The sequence below is a fragment of the Anabrus simplex genome, chromosome 1 (assembly GCF_040414725.1).
Source record: "Anabrus simplex isolate iqAnaSimp1 chromosome 1, ASM4041472v1, whole genome shotgun sequence".
Taxonomy (NCBI): domain Eukaryota; kingdom Metazoa; phylum Arthropoda; class Insecta; order Orthoptera; family Tettigoniidae; genus Anabrus; species Anabrus simplex.
Genome location: NC_090265.1, coordinates 1,081,437,820 through 1,081,453,231, shown reverse-complemented (window position 1 = coordinate 1,081,453,231; position 15,412 = coordinate 1,081,437,820). Strand labels below are relative to the sequence as shown.

At 38.6% G+C, this 15,412-nt stretch overlaps 1 protein-coding gene across 3 annotated transcripts in view; it reads left to right on the top strand.

Annotated features, from left to right (window-relative positions):
* The window catches only part of Pi3K59F (phosphatidylinositol 3-kinase 59F), a 184,771-nt gene that overhangs the window by 61,382 nt on the left and 107,977 nt on the right, over positions 1–15,412 (top strand). For 2 of the 3 annotated variants that reach the window (XM_067137213.2, XM_067137212.2), the window contains exon 7: positions 12,434–12,631. The exons of the other annotated variant lie outside the window; for it this stretch is intronic. In XM_067137213.2, coding sequence (XP_066993314.2) covers positions 12,434–12,631 — 198 coding nt within the window. The remainder of the gene's footprint in view (positions 1–12,433; positions 12,632–15,412) is intronic. 3 annotated transcript variants of the gene reach the window in all.

Below are 15,412 nucleotides of genomic sequence, written 5' to 3'. Positions count from 1 at the left end.
CAGTTGTTTCAAATGTGCTTATGATTGTTTTGGCATCACCATCAATACTCAGAAAACCAAGGAACTTTCACAATGTTTTGCAGGAACAATCATTGCAGAATTCTGTATCACCATATGATAGGACAAGTTGACAATTTTTCATACCTTGCGAGAATCTTGACTCAGTGAGGTATTTTAGAACAGGATGTGAAAAACTTACTCCATATTGCTCACATGACATTTGGAGAACCAACCCAGAGAGTTTTCAGGAACACAGATTTAATTCTCTGTACCAAACCTGTGGTCTACCAAGCTGTAGCAATTTTTACACTACTTTATGGATGTGAAGCCTGGTTCTTATACTGCCATGGCATAAAGAAGCTTGAGCACTTTCCCCAGCAGAAACTCTACTCTGTTTTGAACATCAAGTGGGAGGACCATATTATTACCAGTCTTGCAGTTTTAGAGAAAGGAAATATTGACAGTGTGGAAGCTTCTATCATTGGTCATCGACTAAGTTGGGGCTGGGCATGTCTGTCGTATGAATGATAGTAGGCACCTTCGTCAAATCCTCCATTGTGAACTTTGCTCAAGCACGGGACCCCAAGGTGTCCCTTTGAGACACTGTAAAGATTAACTTAAGCAAACTATGAAGAAGACCAATATAAATTCTCAAATCTGGGAAACATTTGCTGAGGATTGCTTACTTTGGCTACTGCTGTTGAACTGTTTGAACAAGATCATAGACACAGAAATGAAATGGCGTATGGCTTTTAGTGCAAGGAGTGTCGGAGGACATGTTTGGCTCGCCAGGTGCAGGTCTTTTGATTTGATGCCCATAGGCGACCTGCATGTCAAGGTGAGGATGAAATGATGAAGACGACACGTGCACCCAGCCCTCATGCCAGCAGAATTAACCAATGATGGTTAAAATTCCCAACCCTGCTGGGAATCAAACCCGGAATCCCTGTAACCAGACGCTATCCATTTAGCCATGGAACCGGACATTGACACAGAGATTCAAAATGGCAAGCTTACAAGCTTTGCCAAGCTCAATCATGCCCTTCACCATCTAGAAACTGAAGTTTGTGTGGTTGCATATTCTATATAAGAGTTGGTTTGTTTAGTCATGAATAGTTTGCACATAAAGTGCATCAAGTGCAAAGTGTTTTGTTACGCAGGAAAATTGTATACTCAGAGATGAGTAATAGCCAACGACGACGATGTATATATCTAATGTATTGTATTTGAGCCCATATTGGTTTTAGCCACCTGCTCAATATTGAATTACAAAGAGGAGATTAGAAAGTGGGCTTGCAGAAATAAAAGTAGTGTGATATTCTAGTCACAGCGGAAACAACAGAACACACAGGTGCACGAAAGTAGCCTTCCCCAAAGACCGGGCACATTCTGGAGAACTCATTGAACCCTTTACTGAGAAATCGGAAGACATGGGACTTGGAAATCGATTTTTTTTTGGCTTGTTCAAGCCTTGAAAGACAGTTTCAACGCCAACCAGTAGAGGGAGTACGCACATTTCTATGTCCAATGAATGGTAGCATTGCTTTGATATTTCAGCAGTGATTGGTTTGAGACCAAATTAGGCCCCAATTGAGCATTCGACATAGCAGCAATGTAATAGTTATTCACTCAACTGTCATGGAAAGTAATCTTTTTATGTTACAAGTGAGATGTTTACGTGTGGCTTGGATGGAATTTTGAAACGAATAACATAAACTTGTTTTATTGGCTGTTGCGTACAATATCTTATTTCATGCTATTATAAATTTACTTTAAATTAAATATTTAATTATAAATAATTTTGACACTTCAGCATGCAAACCATCCATGTTTGATATTCTATAATATATGCGATATTTACCTGTCTGAAATGGATCAACCTGTGCATTAGTCAAGATGTTGATGGTAGCAGATTAATTCAGCAGAGAATGCAGAGATGCCATTTTTGCTGTAGGTGGGTACAGAACCACTGTACTGCAATTGGGAGGAGAAACAATTCAACAGGTTAGGTGTTCTCTGATTCATAATTTCCCTGTCTATCCATGTTTAGATTACTGTGAAGCGGAGTTCAACCAGAAATGATTTCTAATAAAACAGTTCAGTCGACAATTACAGTACACTGAGCTCGATAGCTGCAGTTGCTTAAGTGTGGCCAGTATCCAGTATTCGGGAGATAGTGGGTTCGAACCCCACCGTCGGCAGCCCTATAAATGGTTTTCTGTGGTTTCCCATTTTCATGCCAGGCAAAGGCTGGGGCTGTACCTTAATAAAGGCCATGGCTGCTGCTTTCTCACTCCTAGCCCTTTCCTGTCCCATTGTCGCCGTAAGACCTACCTGTGTCGGTGCGATGTAAGGCAATTTGCAAAAAAAAAAAAAAAAATTAAAAAAATTATAGTACAATAGTGTCATTTTGTCTCTTTTGAGTCAATATGAAATAAAATAATAAATAGGTAGCATAAACAATGGAGAGCCTTGTATGATCCAGAAAGTCTTCAGGTGAACAGTGTCTACATAACGGAGAGTTTTTCGCCAGATACAGCAAAGTAATTAGTCCGAATGTTGATAGTTACTTTTATTGAGGAAAGAGTTAAATAGACTGTAGAACTTCAGCTATCAGTAGCCATCATAGATATGAAAGTTATCAAGACATTAATGTTAAGACTTCACTATCTCGTCAATCTCCCCATTTTAAAGTCAAGTACCGGGCTAGTTGGCTGTGCGCGTAGAGGCACGCGGCTGTGAGCTTGCATCCGGGAGATAGTAGGTTCGAATCCCACTATCGGCAGCCCTGAAGATGGTTTTCTGTGGTTTCCCATTTTCACACCAGGCAAATGCTGGGGCTGTACCTTAATTAAGGTCACGGCCGCTTCCTTCCAACTCCTAGGCCTTTCCTATCCCATCGTCGCCATAAGACCTATCTGTGCCGGTGCGACGTAAAGCCCCTAGCAAAAAAAAAAATTGAAGTCAAGTCATGTGTTTGTTCTCAAGTAACATGTTCTGAAAACATTGCGACTAGTGACAGTGATAATGAATAGTTTGGGAGTTGTCTCATTGTATGCTGTGATTTTCATAATGTTCCATATTGAAAGACAAAAGACAAATACAATTGAAGTTTTCCACCTATTCAATATTTTATTAATAATGCAAATGCTTAAAATGTTATGGTACTGGTTAATCCAGGACCAGTTGATGATGTGTCATAATCAAGATCGTGAATTTTAATAATGTTTTTATAACAGAACTCAATTTTTAACACTCATTGTATATATTCATGTCTTTGACTAGTCAGTTTTATGGTTCTCATGGTGAAGATTACCTCAATGGAGGTTGAAACTAGTACCTGCTCTTTTTTTTACTTGAATTGGAGTTGTCTCAAACGTGATGACTATGTCAGAAATCAAGACACTGAACTTTGAATTCTGAAAATATTAGGTGTTTCTTGGGAGACTAGGAAGTTAGACATTTACTTGAGCATTACTTGAACTTTGCTATGCTTAAATTAAATTGTATAGCTATCAAAAGTACAAGTTAAATGTTCTTGCATGATTAAAATTGCAGGGTTGAGTGGCTCAGACGGTTGAGGTACTGGCCTTCTGACCCCAACTTGGCAGGTTCGATCCTGGCTCAAATACGCCAATCCCCTGTTGGTAGATTTACTGGCATATAAAAGAACTCCTGTGGGACTAAATTCCAGCACCTCAGCGTCTCCGAAAACCCTAAAAGTAGTCAGTGGGACGTTAAGCCAGTAACATTGTTATTATTATTATTATTATTATTATTATTATTATTATTATTATTCCATTTGGATACTGAGAATTTAGTCTTTAGACATCAAATGTTCTCGTACGCAAGCTAAATCCATCAGCATTACATCACAGAAGTGGAGTGTACTAATGCGGGCAAAATAGAAGACGGTAAACATCTGGTTACAAGGGAAGAAGAATGGACTGTGGTCTCTGTCAAGATGAACCAAGGACTAGTGTTGGCTGAATCATCCATTAGCAGGATGCAGGAGAAAAATGGAGGGACCTTCCTGGCTCGAGTTTTGATGCAGTTGCCATAGGATGAGTACAGCATTTTTGTAAATATTGTAGGCCTTGCGCAGGTGTCTAGTGGGAAAACTTTTAATAATTAAATAATTCAGTTATGTTGATAATGTTGTAATAGCCACTGATTTGCGGGTGGGAGTGTGTATATTGTATAGTGTTAAAATAGGCTGAGTGGGTTGATTTTATGAATTTTACTGTAATTTCTTTTCATGTGATAGTTTGTATTAAAATATTTTAATTAAATGTAAATAATGGGACATTATGTCGATTCAAAGTGTGAAAGCTTCCATGGCCAGAGTCAATATAATCAGAATTTTCTGAACTATTCTGCAGTGGTCCACTCCTCTCATTCCTGCCAGACATTTTGACTACTGCTGCAGTAGTCATCGTCTGTGGCATCGTCTAAGTACTCTCTCCTGTGTCCCGCTGGTGACTGCGATGGTTGCTGGGGAGGCAGCTGTATTGAAATCTGAGAGCACGACCTACAATTGGGTCATGCCATGCAGTCTGTCATTAAATGAGCACATGACCTCTGATGGGGTTGCGCCGAGCAGTTTGACCTCTGGTCGTTTGACTGTGATATATATATTCTTTTCTACAAGTTGCTTTACGTCACAGACACAGGCAGGTTTTATGGCGACGATGAGACAGGAAAGGGCTAGTAGGACAGAACGTGGCCTTAATTGAGGTACAGCCCCAGCATTTGCCTGGTGTGAAAATGCGAGACCACGGAAAACCATCTTCAGGGCTGCCGACAGTGGGGTTCGAACCCACTATCTCTTGAATACTGGGAATCAACATGTATGTCATACTGGGTACTGGCCACATGAAAGCGACTGCACTACAGTGTTGCCAACTTACATTTTAAAGTTCCGCTAAATACTACTAAAAAATCCGCTAAAATTCCGATCTCAAATATGGAGCAAAAAAATGAGCATAATAATAATAATAATAAATGTCTGCACTCACTGGGATTAACCCCCTGCCTGCGAACCGGCGAGCTAAAACTTGTAGGCGTTTTAGTGCCGGGTGCAAACTAGGTGAATTCCCTACCTCAAGGGCCACACACAAAACAGGCCAGTTCATTAAACAGTCTTCCTTCATAGCATAAATATAAATGTTACTCTCACAGTTTCATTATCTGTGGTCATTCGTCATCCTTAGATAAGTACCCTTTCCCCACGCATTACAAATTTATAATACCATGAATCCACGATCTCATAACATCACATCCAAATAACGTGTTTTCCTCATGTGACTGCTAGCTCCTGCAAAGAAATACGGAATAGCTAGAAGACAGACTGGAGTACAAATTTTTTTAAAAATGTAAAATGGATAAAACACTAAATTCCGCTATAATAAATCTAGAATTCCGCCAAAAATCTGCTGTCCGCTAAATGATATATTTCTCCGCCAACAGTCTTCTAATTCTGCCAAAATTTAGCGGAAAATCCACCAAGTTGGCAACACTGCTGCACTATCGAGCTCGGTGGTTGACTATGATGTACCTGATCTTAGTTGGCTTCAGCCGTAAGTTATATAAGGGGGTGTACCAGGCCTTGCTGAGCTTCAGTCCTTCCTTCAATAACTTCCCTGCAGGGTCGGGCATGGAAGTGGGATGTGGCCAGTATATCAGTATCCTCGTAACTGATCTCGTGCTTTCCGTCAAGCAGTGCATGCCCTGCTACTGCTGACTTGTTGTATTGTCCTAGGCGACGGTTCCTTTTGTGCTCCGTTAGGCGAGTCTTGACATTTCTGCCATTCGTGCCAATATAAACAGCTCTACAGCTGCACGATATCCTATAGACTCCAGTAGATGTTAGGGGGTCACATGGATCTTTAGTGGAATGTAACATATTTCGGGTGATGGTAATTCAGTTACAGATTTATATAAAACATATTGAAGATGACGTCAGTGTATGCCAGAGATAGGTTGTGTTTTCAAGTTAATCTAAGGTGATAGTTTCTCGATGAGGGTTTATTTCATTGCTAGGGCAATTAATGTTCGTAATATATTGTTTGTTCAGTTTTCTTTGTTATTGTAATTGGTTGATGGTATTTTGATATGGCTTTAGGTATTGGCATCCAAATGTCTTCAGTTCAGTACCCTGTTAATGTTAGTTTTTCCATCAGTATTTTATGAATAATTGTTCCATAAACTAGTGTTATAGTGTCATCTTGTAAATTGTTTGTTTGTTTGTTTGTTTGTTTGTTTGTTTGTTTGTTTGTTTGATACAGCTAATGGAGGGCCATTTTACACTAATTGTTTGTGAAGTGTGAATGATCAATCTCATTTCATTGTCTGACCAATGCTTACGAGAAAATGTTTAGATCTTCTGTGTTTTTTGTAAATTTATTTACAATATTTCAAGAGTGTTGTTAAGTATTATTTTAGAGAAGACATAGTTTTCAAAAGTAGTGAGCCAGCAGTGGCCTAAATTTTGTGATCGCCAATGAATTTATGTAAATTGGGAGTAATAAAAGCTTAAAGTTAGTTTTCATGCTGGGATTGTCTTTAAAGTATATTTTAAATAATGAAATGGAGTGATTTCTTTTGGAATTACTTGACAATCAGTAGAGTTGTAGGATAAATATTTCAATATCGCAACTAAGAATGATTGTCTAGGCATGCGGTTGAGTGTGTAATTGTTAGGAGGATATAGAAATCATAAAAAGACTTTTAAGTACACGGATGTGATATGTCGGCAGGCCTTGGGTAGAATTTGACATTAGTTGAGAGTGCCAAATTACAGTTATATTGTCATAGCCACAATTTTGTCGGACAGACCTGGATGTGAAGCCATAGTCTTTAGGTAGGAGAAATCTGATCTCCATGGGTTTGTGATGTATTTAGCAGTGTGTGATCTGTTTTCATTGTACTTTTTGCCATTGAAAGATAATTCTGACAAGCTGATTTCCCTATCAAAGGAGCGTTTATGAGAGGTGTATTTTCTATTTAGTGCCCATGTCCTTAATCTGTCTTTTGAGTTGTGATTTATGTAAATCTTTCATAATTATTTGTAACTGTATAGAAGCGGCAATATGTGAAATTAAGTACTAATTGCAAGTCCAACTCGTTGGCTGAATGGTCAGCATACTGGCTTTCGGTTCAGAGGGTCCCGGGTTCAATTCCCGGCCGGTTCGCTTCTGATTAATTCTTCTGGCTTGGGGACTGGGTATTTGTGTCCGTCTCAACACTCTCCTCTTCCTATTCACTCAGCACACTGCACTACCAACCACCACAGAAACACACAATAGTGATTACATACCTCCATATAGTTTTGGCATTAGGAAGGGCATCCGGTCGTAAAACAGGGCCAAAGCCACATGTGCGACACAGTTCGCACCCGTGACCCCACAGGTGTGGGAAAAGCGGAAAGAAAAGAAGTACTAATTGCAAGGATAGAAGCATGATCATCCAATAGAGGAGCACAATTGAATCGATTATTTCAGAAAGCAGTCAAGTGCCAAGTCTGTCATTTTTGGGAAAACGAAAAAAACTGTCTAGCATCAGACAAAATGTTATAATAGGGGTTTTAATATTTTAGCCTGAAAGTATTCTGTCTTTTAATACTTTCTATCTAAGGAAAATTATTTTGTGCTTATTAACTTTGCTGTAAAGAAATCTAAAAAAATTTCCACTTAACTGGTTTCTGAAATAAACGAGTGTTGCAAACATATTTTTATAAGATAATTCTTGAATTTTGAAAGGATTTTGTCATAAAACCCATATTTGAGGAAATAGAAAATATTTTAATAGGTTTAGACTACAAATATAATTATTAAAAGGATGAAATCAGCAATGCCTGCTCATCATGACAGGAGATAATCAATCCTCATAAATAAACTCCACAGCACATTCTGTCTCTGTAGTAGGCCACTGTAAAATGCTGTCATAAAAGTGTTCATATCCCATCATATCTTCTTGATATTGATGGGCACCTAAAACAGTAACACAGAATAATGTAGTGCTCAGACCAGGTACTTCCTTGCCTGAGTAAGAAATATAAACTTCTCCTTTCACCCTTGCATTCCGAATAATATTATGCATGTGAGTTTGCTTGTCTACCACTCCTAGTTTCCTTTTAGATACAGGTTCATCTTCCGAACTTTCAGACATATCACTGCAATTATAAAAACACTGCACTAAACAAAAGAAACACTTTTTCAATCAGTTGTTCACAAAACTACAAACATGAGATTCCAGAAACACTACAGTGACAATGAAAACAACTGAACAGCTGGCTATTCTGGATTCAGAGCAGCAGCGCCAACTGGCAAGATGAGGCACATCACAAAATGTACCGGCAGTTTACTGCAGAATCCAGCCAAGCGGTGTCACTTAACTGGTTTCTGAACTAAATACGAAATTCAACGTAAAGCCTGACCATTATAGGAGGATGTTTCTTGACTGGTTTCAGCACCAAAATGTGCGTATACCCTCTTAGTAACATATTTTGCCATTAACTCATTTTTTCATTTTTTGGCACTTGACTGCTTTCTGAAATAATCAATTCAATTGTGGGCATTGGTGCAAAAACAAGGCAAGTCCAAAATAACACTTCTCGAAAAAATTAAAAAAAGTGTTACTTGCAAACTTTTTGTAATTTTTGAAAAATTGATTGCACTGATGGATTTCTATATGTCTTGCACACTATACTAGGAAAGGAACCAGAAATAAGTATGTATTTCCTATAAGAAATATATTTGTAATTGGAGTTATCTTTTTTTTTTTTTTGCACCAATCTAAAATTTGTTTTATATTCTCAAGATTCAAGTGGGGTCTATAGTGATTGGGTGCATAGTTTGTGAACAACAAAATGAAAATTCATACTAAACATACCCATTTAATTAAACAAACAATCACTTACTTTGCAAGATATTTTCAATATGGTACTCTATAAAGGTGCATAACAATAAACAGTTTAGAAACAAAATGAACACACATTAAATCATTTAAATGTCACTGTATCTTAGTGTCTCACTCTATCCTGAACTCTTTTCACGTTCTTCAGTGGCATTTTCTTGAGAAATATGACTCAGTTTGTAATAGAAATTCATGTCTATTGATGCAATGTACTTTGTTGCCAGTTTCATGACATCATATTTAGCTTTCTTCACAGGTAAAAGCCCATTATAGAGTAAGTTTAGTTCCTCTGGAAATGCAAGATCAGCTCTTGTTTTCATTTTCACAGGTGCAAACTCATACATAACAGTTGCTTGTTGATTCATACTCTCCTTAAAAGTGTATTTCTAGTCAGAACTGTACTGAAACACTTTGTGCTGAGAAATTTTAAGTCTCATTCTGTTTTGTCTTCATGTTTGCTTTAAATATGGGATTGGTAAGTCCATACAAGTCCGGCTCATTCACCATAACATGCACATCATATATTATACATGTTCTACCTCATTGATGACCAAAAGTGGGACTTATCTGGTTTTTGCACCAATGTCCTCAATTAGCATAAGATGGATTTTGAGTATTCATTATTTTTATGTGCATGGTCTAGGCATGTTTCATTTGTGGGTAAAGATGTCATTCTAGGCGATGAAAATCTGAGATTCTTATCATTCCAATTTGTTGTAGATGTTTCGACATTGTTTTACAGTTGTCATTTAATTTTTTTCTGGATGGTTTTTGGACATTGTGTTTTTACCTATATGTTCATATTTGTCAGCGCACCCTGGAAATTGGAGCTGGTTCAAGATGATGATGATGATGATGATGATGATGAACTTATTTGTGCTTTTCGTGTGTGTGTTTTATGTTTTATTTGTGTAAATATGATAGTTTGCTTGGTCTTTAAATCCACATGTTTTGGGATTTAATGTTTGTCTTCAGAGCTTGGATTCACTCAGATTTTATAATAATGTTATTTGCTTTATGTCCCACTAACTACTTTTATGGCTTTTGGAGAGGCTGAGGTACCGGAATTTAGTTCTGCAGGAGTTCTTTTACATGCCAGTAAATCTACCGACACAAGGCTGACGTATTTGAGCACCTTCAAATATCACCGGACTGAGCCAGGATCGAACCTGCCAAGTTGGGGTCAGAAGGTTAGCACCTCAACCGTCTGAGCCACTCAGCCCAGCCACTCAGATTTTAACATAGTGAAAGTTTATAAGCAAAAATTCCCCTAGACATGTACGCAAGTAATGTTAGGATCTCACCATGATGTTAAAATGGAAATGGGATAGGTTGATTTAACCTGCATGAGATTTTGTAACAAATCAGCAATCTAGTGTCATAAAATTAATCAAGTGAATGTTTTTCATTTGAGAGGTGTATTTTACATTTTGCAATAAATTTTGTTTTGTTAATAATTAGTTGCTTGTAATTCATAGGATAGTTTACGCTGTTTTTCAATGTCCGTTTCTGTTGAAGTTTATGTTCCCCAAAACCTTGTTCTAGGATTATTTTAGTACTTTATCTGTAATTCGAACTGAGCACGTCCGAGTTCGCTGGTTGGTTAGTGCATTACCAGATGGTGATAGTTAAATGGAACAGTGTGTACTGTATGTATGTAGGTTTTATTTTTAGGTAATATGCATTAAGTCATCGAAGTTCATTGTTGAAGTTCAGAGTATGTGTGATCTTGTTGAAATGTATATACTTTATCAGGTAGTGAATGGCCTTTGAGTAGTCCTTAACATACAAGATGAGAAAGTATATTTCATATATGGGCCAACCAACTTCTAAAATGAACACTGTGTGTGAATTGTGTGGTATTGATTTACTGAATATTTTCGAGATAGTGCTTAACAATCTTTTTCCTTGATCACATTTTCACCCTCTATCGTCAGGATTGTGGGACCATATCCTGGCACAGCCTTGGGAGTTTAGGGTGCTTAAAATGCTAGTAGGTTTACTTGCATGCTAAAGAATCCATTTTTAGGGCAAAATTAAATGATATGCAAAAAACTGGCATGTAAGTTACATTGTGTGTTACCTTTATTTTATATAGAACTTCAGTTCATAAGCAAAATAATGAAAATATTCTTTTGTTGAAAATGTTTCCAGATTAGAACTCTGGAACCAACTTAAGAGCTATTCATTGAAGAAAAAAGAGCTCACAAAAGTCTTTCAGGTGTAGTGCACATGATCACTTTAATGTCCACTTGACACTGAAATATTGTAGAGATAGCATTTGGTTAACTATCCTTGTGTCACCAATTACATTCTATAAAATTCATGTAACCCCCTATGGGTGGGGGACACAGGTGAAGAATACACCCGCAGTATCTCCTGCCTGTCGTAAGAGGTGACTAAAAGGGTCGACCAAGTGATGATTGAATTAGAACCATGAAACTACTTTTGCCTGTACTTGCAAATAGTACCACTATATTAGGTACGAAATAGGTTTGTGATTAGTAGCAGAGAGTGTGTCATTGTGGGTTCCAGTACCCGTGAGTCGTTCCCTTGTGAGCAACACCATGGGTCTGGGCGTTACCTGTGATTAATACCACTATACGAGCGGCACCGTGGGTCTGCGTTGCCTGCGCTTAGTATCCACTATGCGAGGAACACCACGGGATTACCGTCGCCCGTGTATAGTACACCTAGGTGAGGAACACCATCGGTTTGCGTTGCCTGTGTGTGGCGCCATTATCTGAGGAACATCATAGGTCTGTGTTACCTGTACGACGTGCAGTACTTGTGAGTAGTTCCATCATGTGTGGAACACCGTGAGTCTTCGCTCCTTTTGATTAGTACCTCAACATGACACATACCATGGTTCTACTTTACTAGCGATACGTACCATTCTGAGGGGCCTTTGACCTGGATTTTGGACCCCTTTAGACATCAAGCATTCTCGATTCAGGATTGTGCTTCAGAGGTGGTCCCTTGGTCAGTAATACTATTATTTATGATAGTTTTTTGAGTCGGATCCACTGATTGTTTAAAATTCGTGTCCATTCATTCTTCATGACATGTTTTATTTTGGTCAGTGGATGTTTTTGAACTTTTACTTTGTAATTTAATTTCGTACCATTAGGGGCCGATGACCTCGATGTTATGCCCCATTAAAGAACAAACAATCATCAAATTCATGTGAAGAGTATAGTTTCATTAATATGCAAAGCTTAAACTGTAGTAGAGTATGAGTTAATCTTAAAAATATATACTTCCTATGCCCTGATTGATGACCAATTATTATGATTTTAGTTGTTAATCATGTCAAATCAGACTGAGCAGGTATTTTCACTGTGCTGTTTACTTATCAGGACTGTAGAATTGTCCTACTTTTGGCATGAGAATGTTTTAGATGTGGACTTGACCCTCCTGATTGGTTTGAATGCCAGATAAGAGGCTTAGCAGTTGAGAGGTTTCGCCTGGTCTGGTCAGCCTAGTTGTGCTCATGTTGTTGTGTTGTCATGGGCAGGAGAATCTAGTGGAGAGCAAGCATCACAAGTTAGCACGCAGCCTGCGCAGTGGAGTGTCTGACAAGGATGCCAAGCCCAATGCCAGCATGCGGGACACTTTACATGCCATCGTGGCCTACCCTCCCACCAAACAGTTGACTACTGAGGAGCAAGACTTTGTGTGGAAGTACCGCTTCTACCTCAGTAACCAAAAGAAGGTATATGATCTTAGGACTAGTTAATGTATCTAACATTATCTTGAGTAGTAGTAGTAGTAGTATTATAATTTTTTTTTTTCTGGGACATCATGGTCATCAGTTCATTGTATTTTCTATTTGTATGACATCTGGTGTGTTGATTGTTGAGATGTTTGTTTTAAGGGATGTAACAAGAGTACTGTCTTGTATGTGGAAGTTGTTTGATGACTTTCGAGAGACGGGGGGGGGGTAAGCTTTATTTTTAGGTAATATGCATTAATAGTTGGGAAGTTCAATGATAAAATTGAAGTTGATAAAAGCGTATATGATATTGTTGAAATGTGTGTGTCAGGCAGTGAATGGTCTTTGACTAGTCCTGAACATACAAGGCAAGACAGCATTTCATATATGGGCCACCAACTTCTAATACAGAACTATCATAGGTTTGCTGTTAATTTCAGTTAATTGCAATCAAGTCCAAATTTATTCTGGCTGTTCTTGTAGGCTCCATCCTAATCACATGCCCATACCAGTTAACCAGTACCCGTGAGTCGTTCCCTTGTGAGCAACACCATGGGTCTGGGCGTTACCTGTGATTAATACCACTATACGAGCGGCACCGTGGGTCTGCGTTGCCTGCGCTTAGTATCCACTATGCGAGGAACACCACGGGATGTGTTGACTGCCATCACCACTGTCTTGGTCTCGCTGATGTTGAGGTTATATTCTTGGAACTGGGATTTCCATACATTGAGTCTGGTCTGTACTTCCTCTTCTGTTTCACCCCAAATCACTGCATTCAGTTCACCTAACTTTTCCTTGACTATCTTCATTATATTGTCCATAACAGTGATGAACAGTAGTGGAGACAGTGCACTTCTTGCTGAACTCCACTCTTGGTCTCAAACCATGATGATTGACCTTCCCCAATTTGTACACAGCTAGTAGTCTTCGTACATCTGAATTTTGCTTACCAGTCCTTCAGGCATATTTCTTTTCCTCAGGCACTCCCAGATCTTATTATAACACTATCATAGGCCTTTTCTATATCCAGGAATACAATGACCAGGTTCTTGCCTTTCTCCCAATACTTTTCCATCAGCGTGCGGGTGCTAAAAATTAGATCCATTGTTGATCTGTTACTTCTGAATCCATATTGCTCCTCCTCTAACTGTGGTTCAATGATGGTTCTCAATCTCCTTTCTATGATCTTCTCTAGAATTTTTAGCCGATGAGACAGCAGTGTTATTCCTCTATAGTTGGTGGGTTTGTCTGCTGCCTTTCTTAAACAGGCGAATTATAATGCCCTTGCTTCAATCTGCAGGTATTTTGTTGTCTGTTCATATGGCATTTAGTACTCTGTGCAGCCATTGTATACCTTGGCTGCCTGCTGCCTGTATCATGTCCGCATTCACTTCATCTGCACCTGAAGATTTTTCTTTAGGCATAGATTTTAAGGCTGTCTCAGTTTCTGTCCAGGTGATGGGAGGTTCTTCATTGTAGGCTTGGATTTCCGGTTCTGTATTTTCTTCTTGAACTGGTCTATTCAGTAGGTGGTCGAAATGGTTCTTCAGAACTTCTCTCATGTCACTTTCTGTCCTAACCAGATTTCCATTTTCATCTTCAAGTGCCTTTATGGTATTCATTGGTTTCCTTTCACCTCTGTTAACACTATAGTCTTTTCTTCTGTAGCTGTTCTTGTAACGTCCAGTTTCTTGTTTCGGTATAATTGTTAGAGGTTTCTGATCTTTGCCTCGTCTCTATTAAGATCTGGTTTATTTTTCTCCCGATCCCTCTCTTTTCACAAGAGATTCTTTCCCTGATTGCTGCTCTCTCTTTCATTCCACCAAGGTGTTTCCTTCTCCCTTGTTTTCATACTTGTCTTTCCACAAACTTCAGTTGCTTCCTTAACCAATGTGTCCCTTAGTCTGGTCCATTCTGCTCTCCATTTCTCCTTTCACATCTTAGTAACACAGATTTTATCTGGTTCTGATACTCTGTTCTCTGATCTGTTTTCTGGAGTTCCTTACTTGGAATTTTGGCAATTTCCTGTTCTGTACTTTCGGTACGTAGAAATTTCTCAGGTCCACCACTAATAGATGGTGGTCACTGTCAAGGCTCTCGCTGGGTATCACTCTAACATCTATTACCATTCTGCTCCTTTCTTCATCTGAGATGACATAATCACAGTCTTTTGTAGTCCATCTCAACTCTATCGTGTTATTTTACGGCTCTGTCTCTTCTTGAACCCACTATATTTCACCACCAACCCATTCCTCACACAAGTCAAGGAGATGTTCACCTTCTATATTTCATCCACCATATCCATGAGGTCCCCATTACGTTCTTATATCCTGTTCTATCTGTCCCAATCTGTGCATTCAGATCTTCTACAATGATTTCTCTCTCTTTACTAATAACTTTTTACAAATCATCAAGAAACTGGTTCTTATCCTCTTCACAACATCCAGTTTGGGGTGCATACACCTGTACCGAAGTTAGTTTTTCTTTCCCTAAATGCACAGTCAACTTTATTATTCTCTTACTAACTTATTGAATGTCAGCGACTCCTCCTAGATCTTTTACTCATGATGTAACCAACACCATTCCTCATCTGTCATTTCCATGCCAATACAGTGTATACTGTTTTCTTAATTTCTTCATTCCTTTCCCTCTCCATTTGGTTTAACTCAGTGCCATATCATTAATTTCCTCTTTTCCATGAGGTCCATTAATTCTTCACATTTTCCTGTGAGACTAAACTGATGGTCTCAATCTGTGTTAGTCTCCTGTGGGATTTTT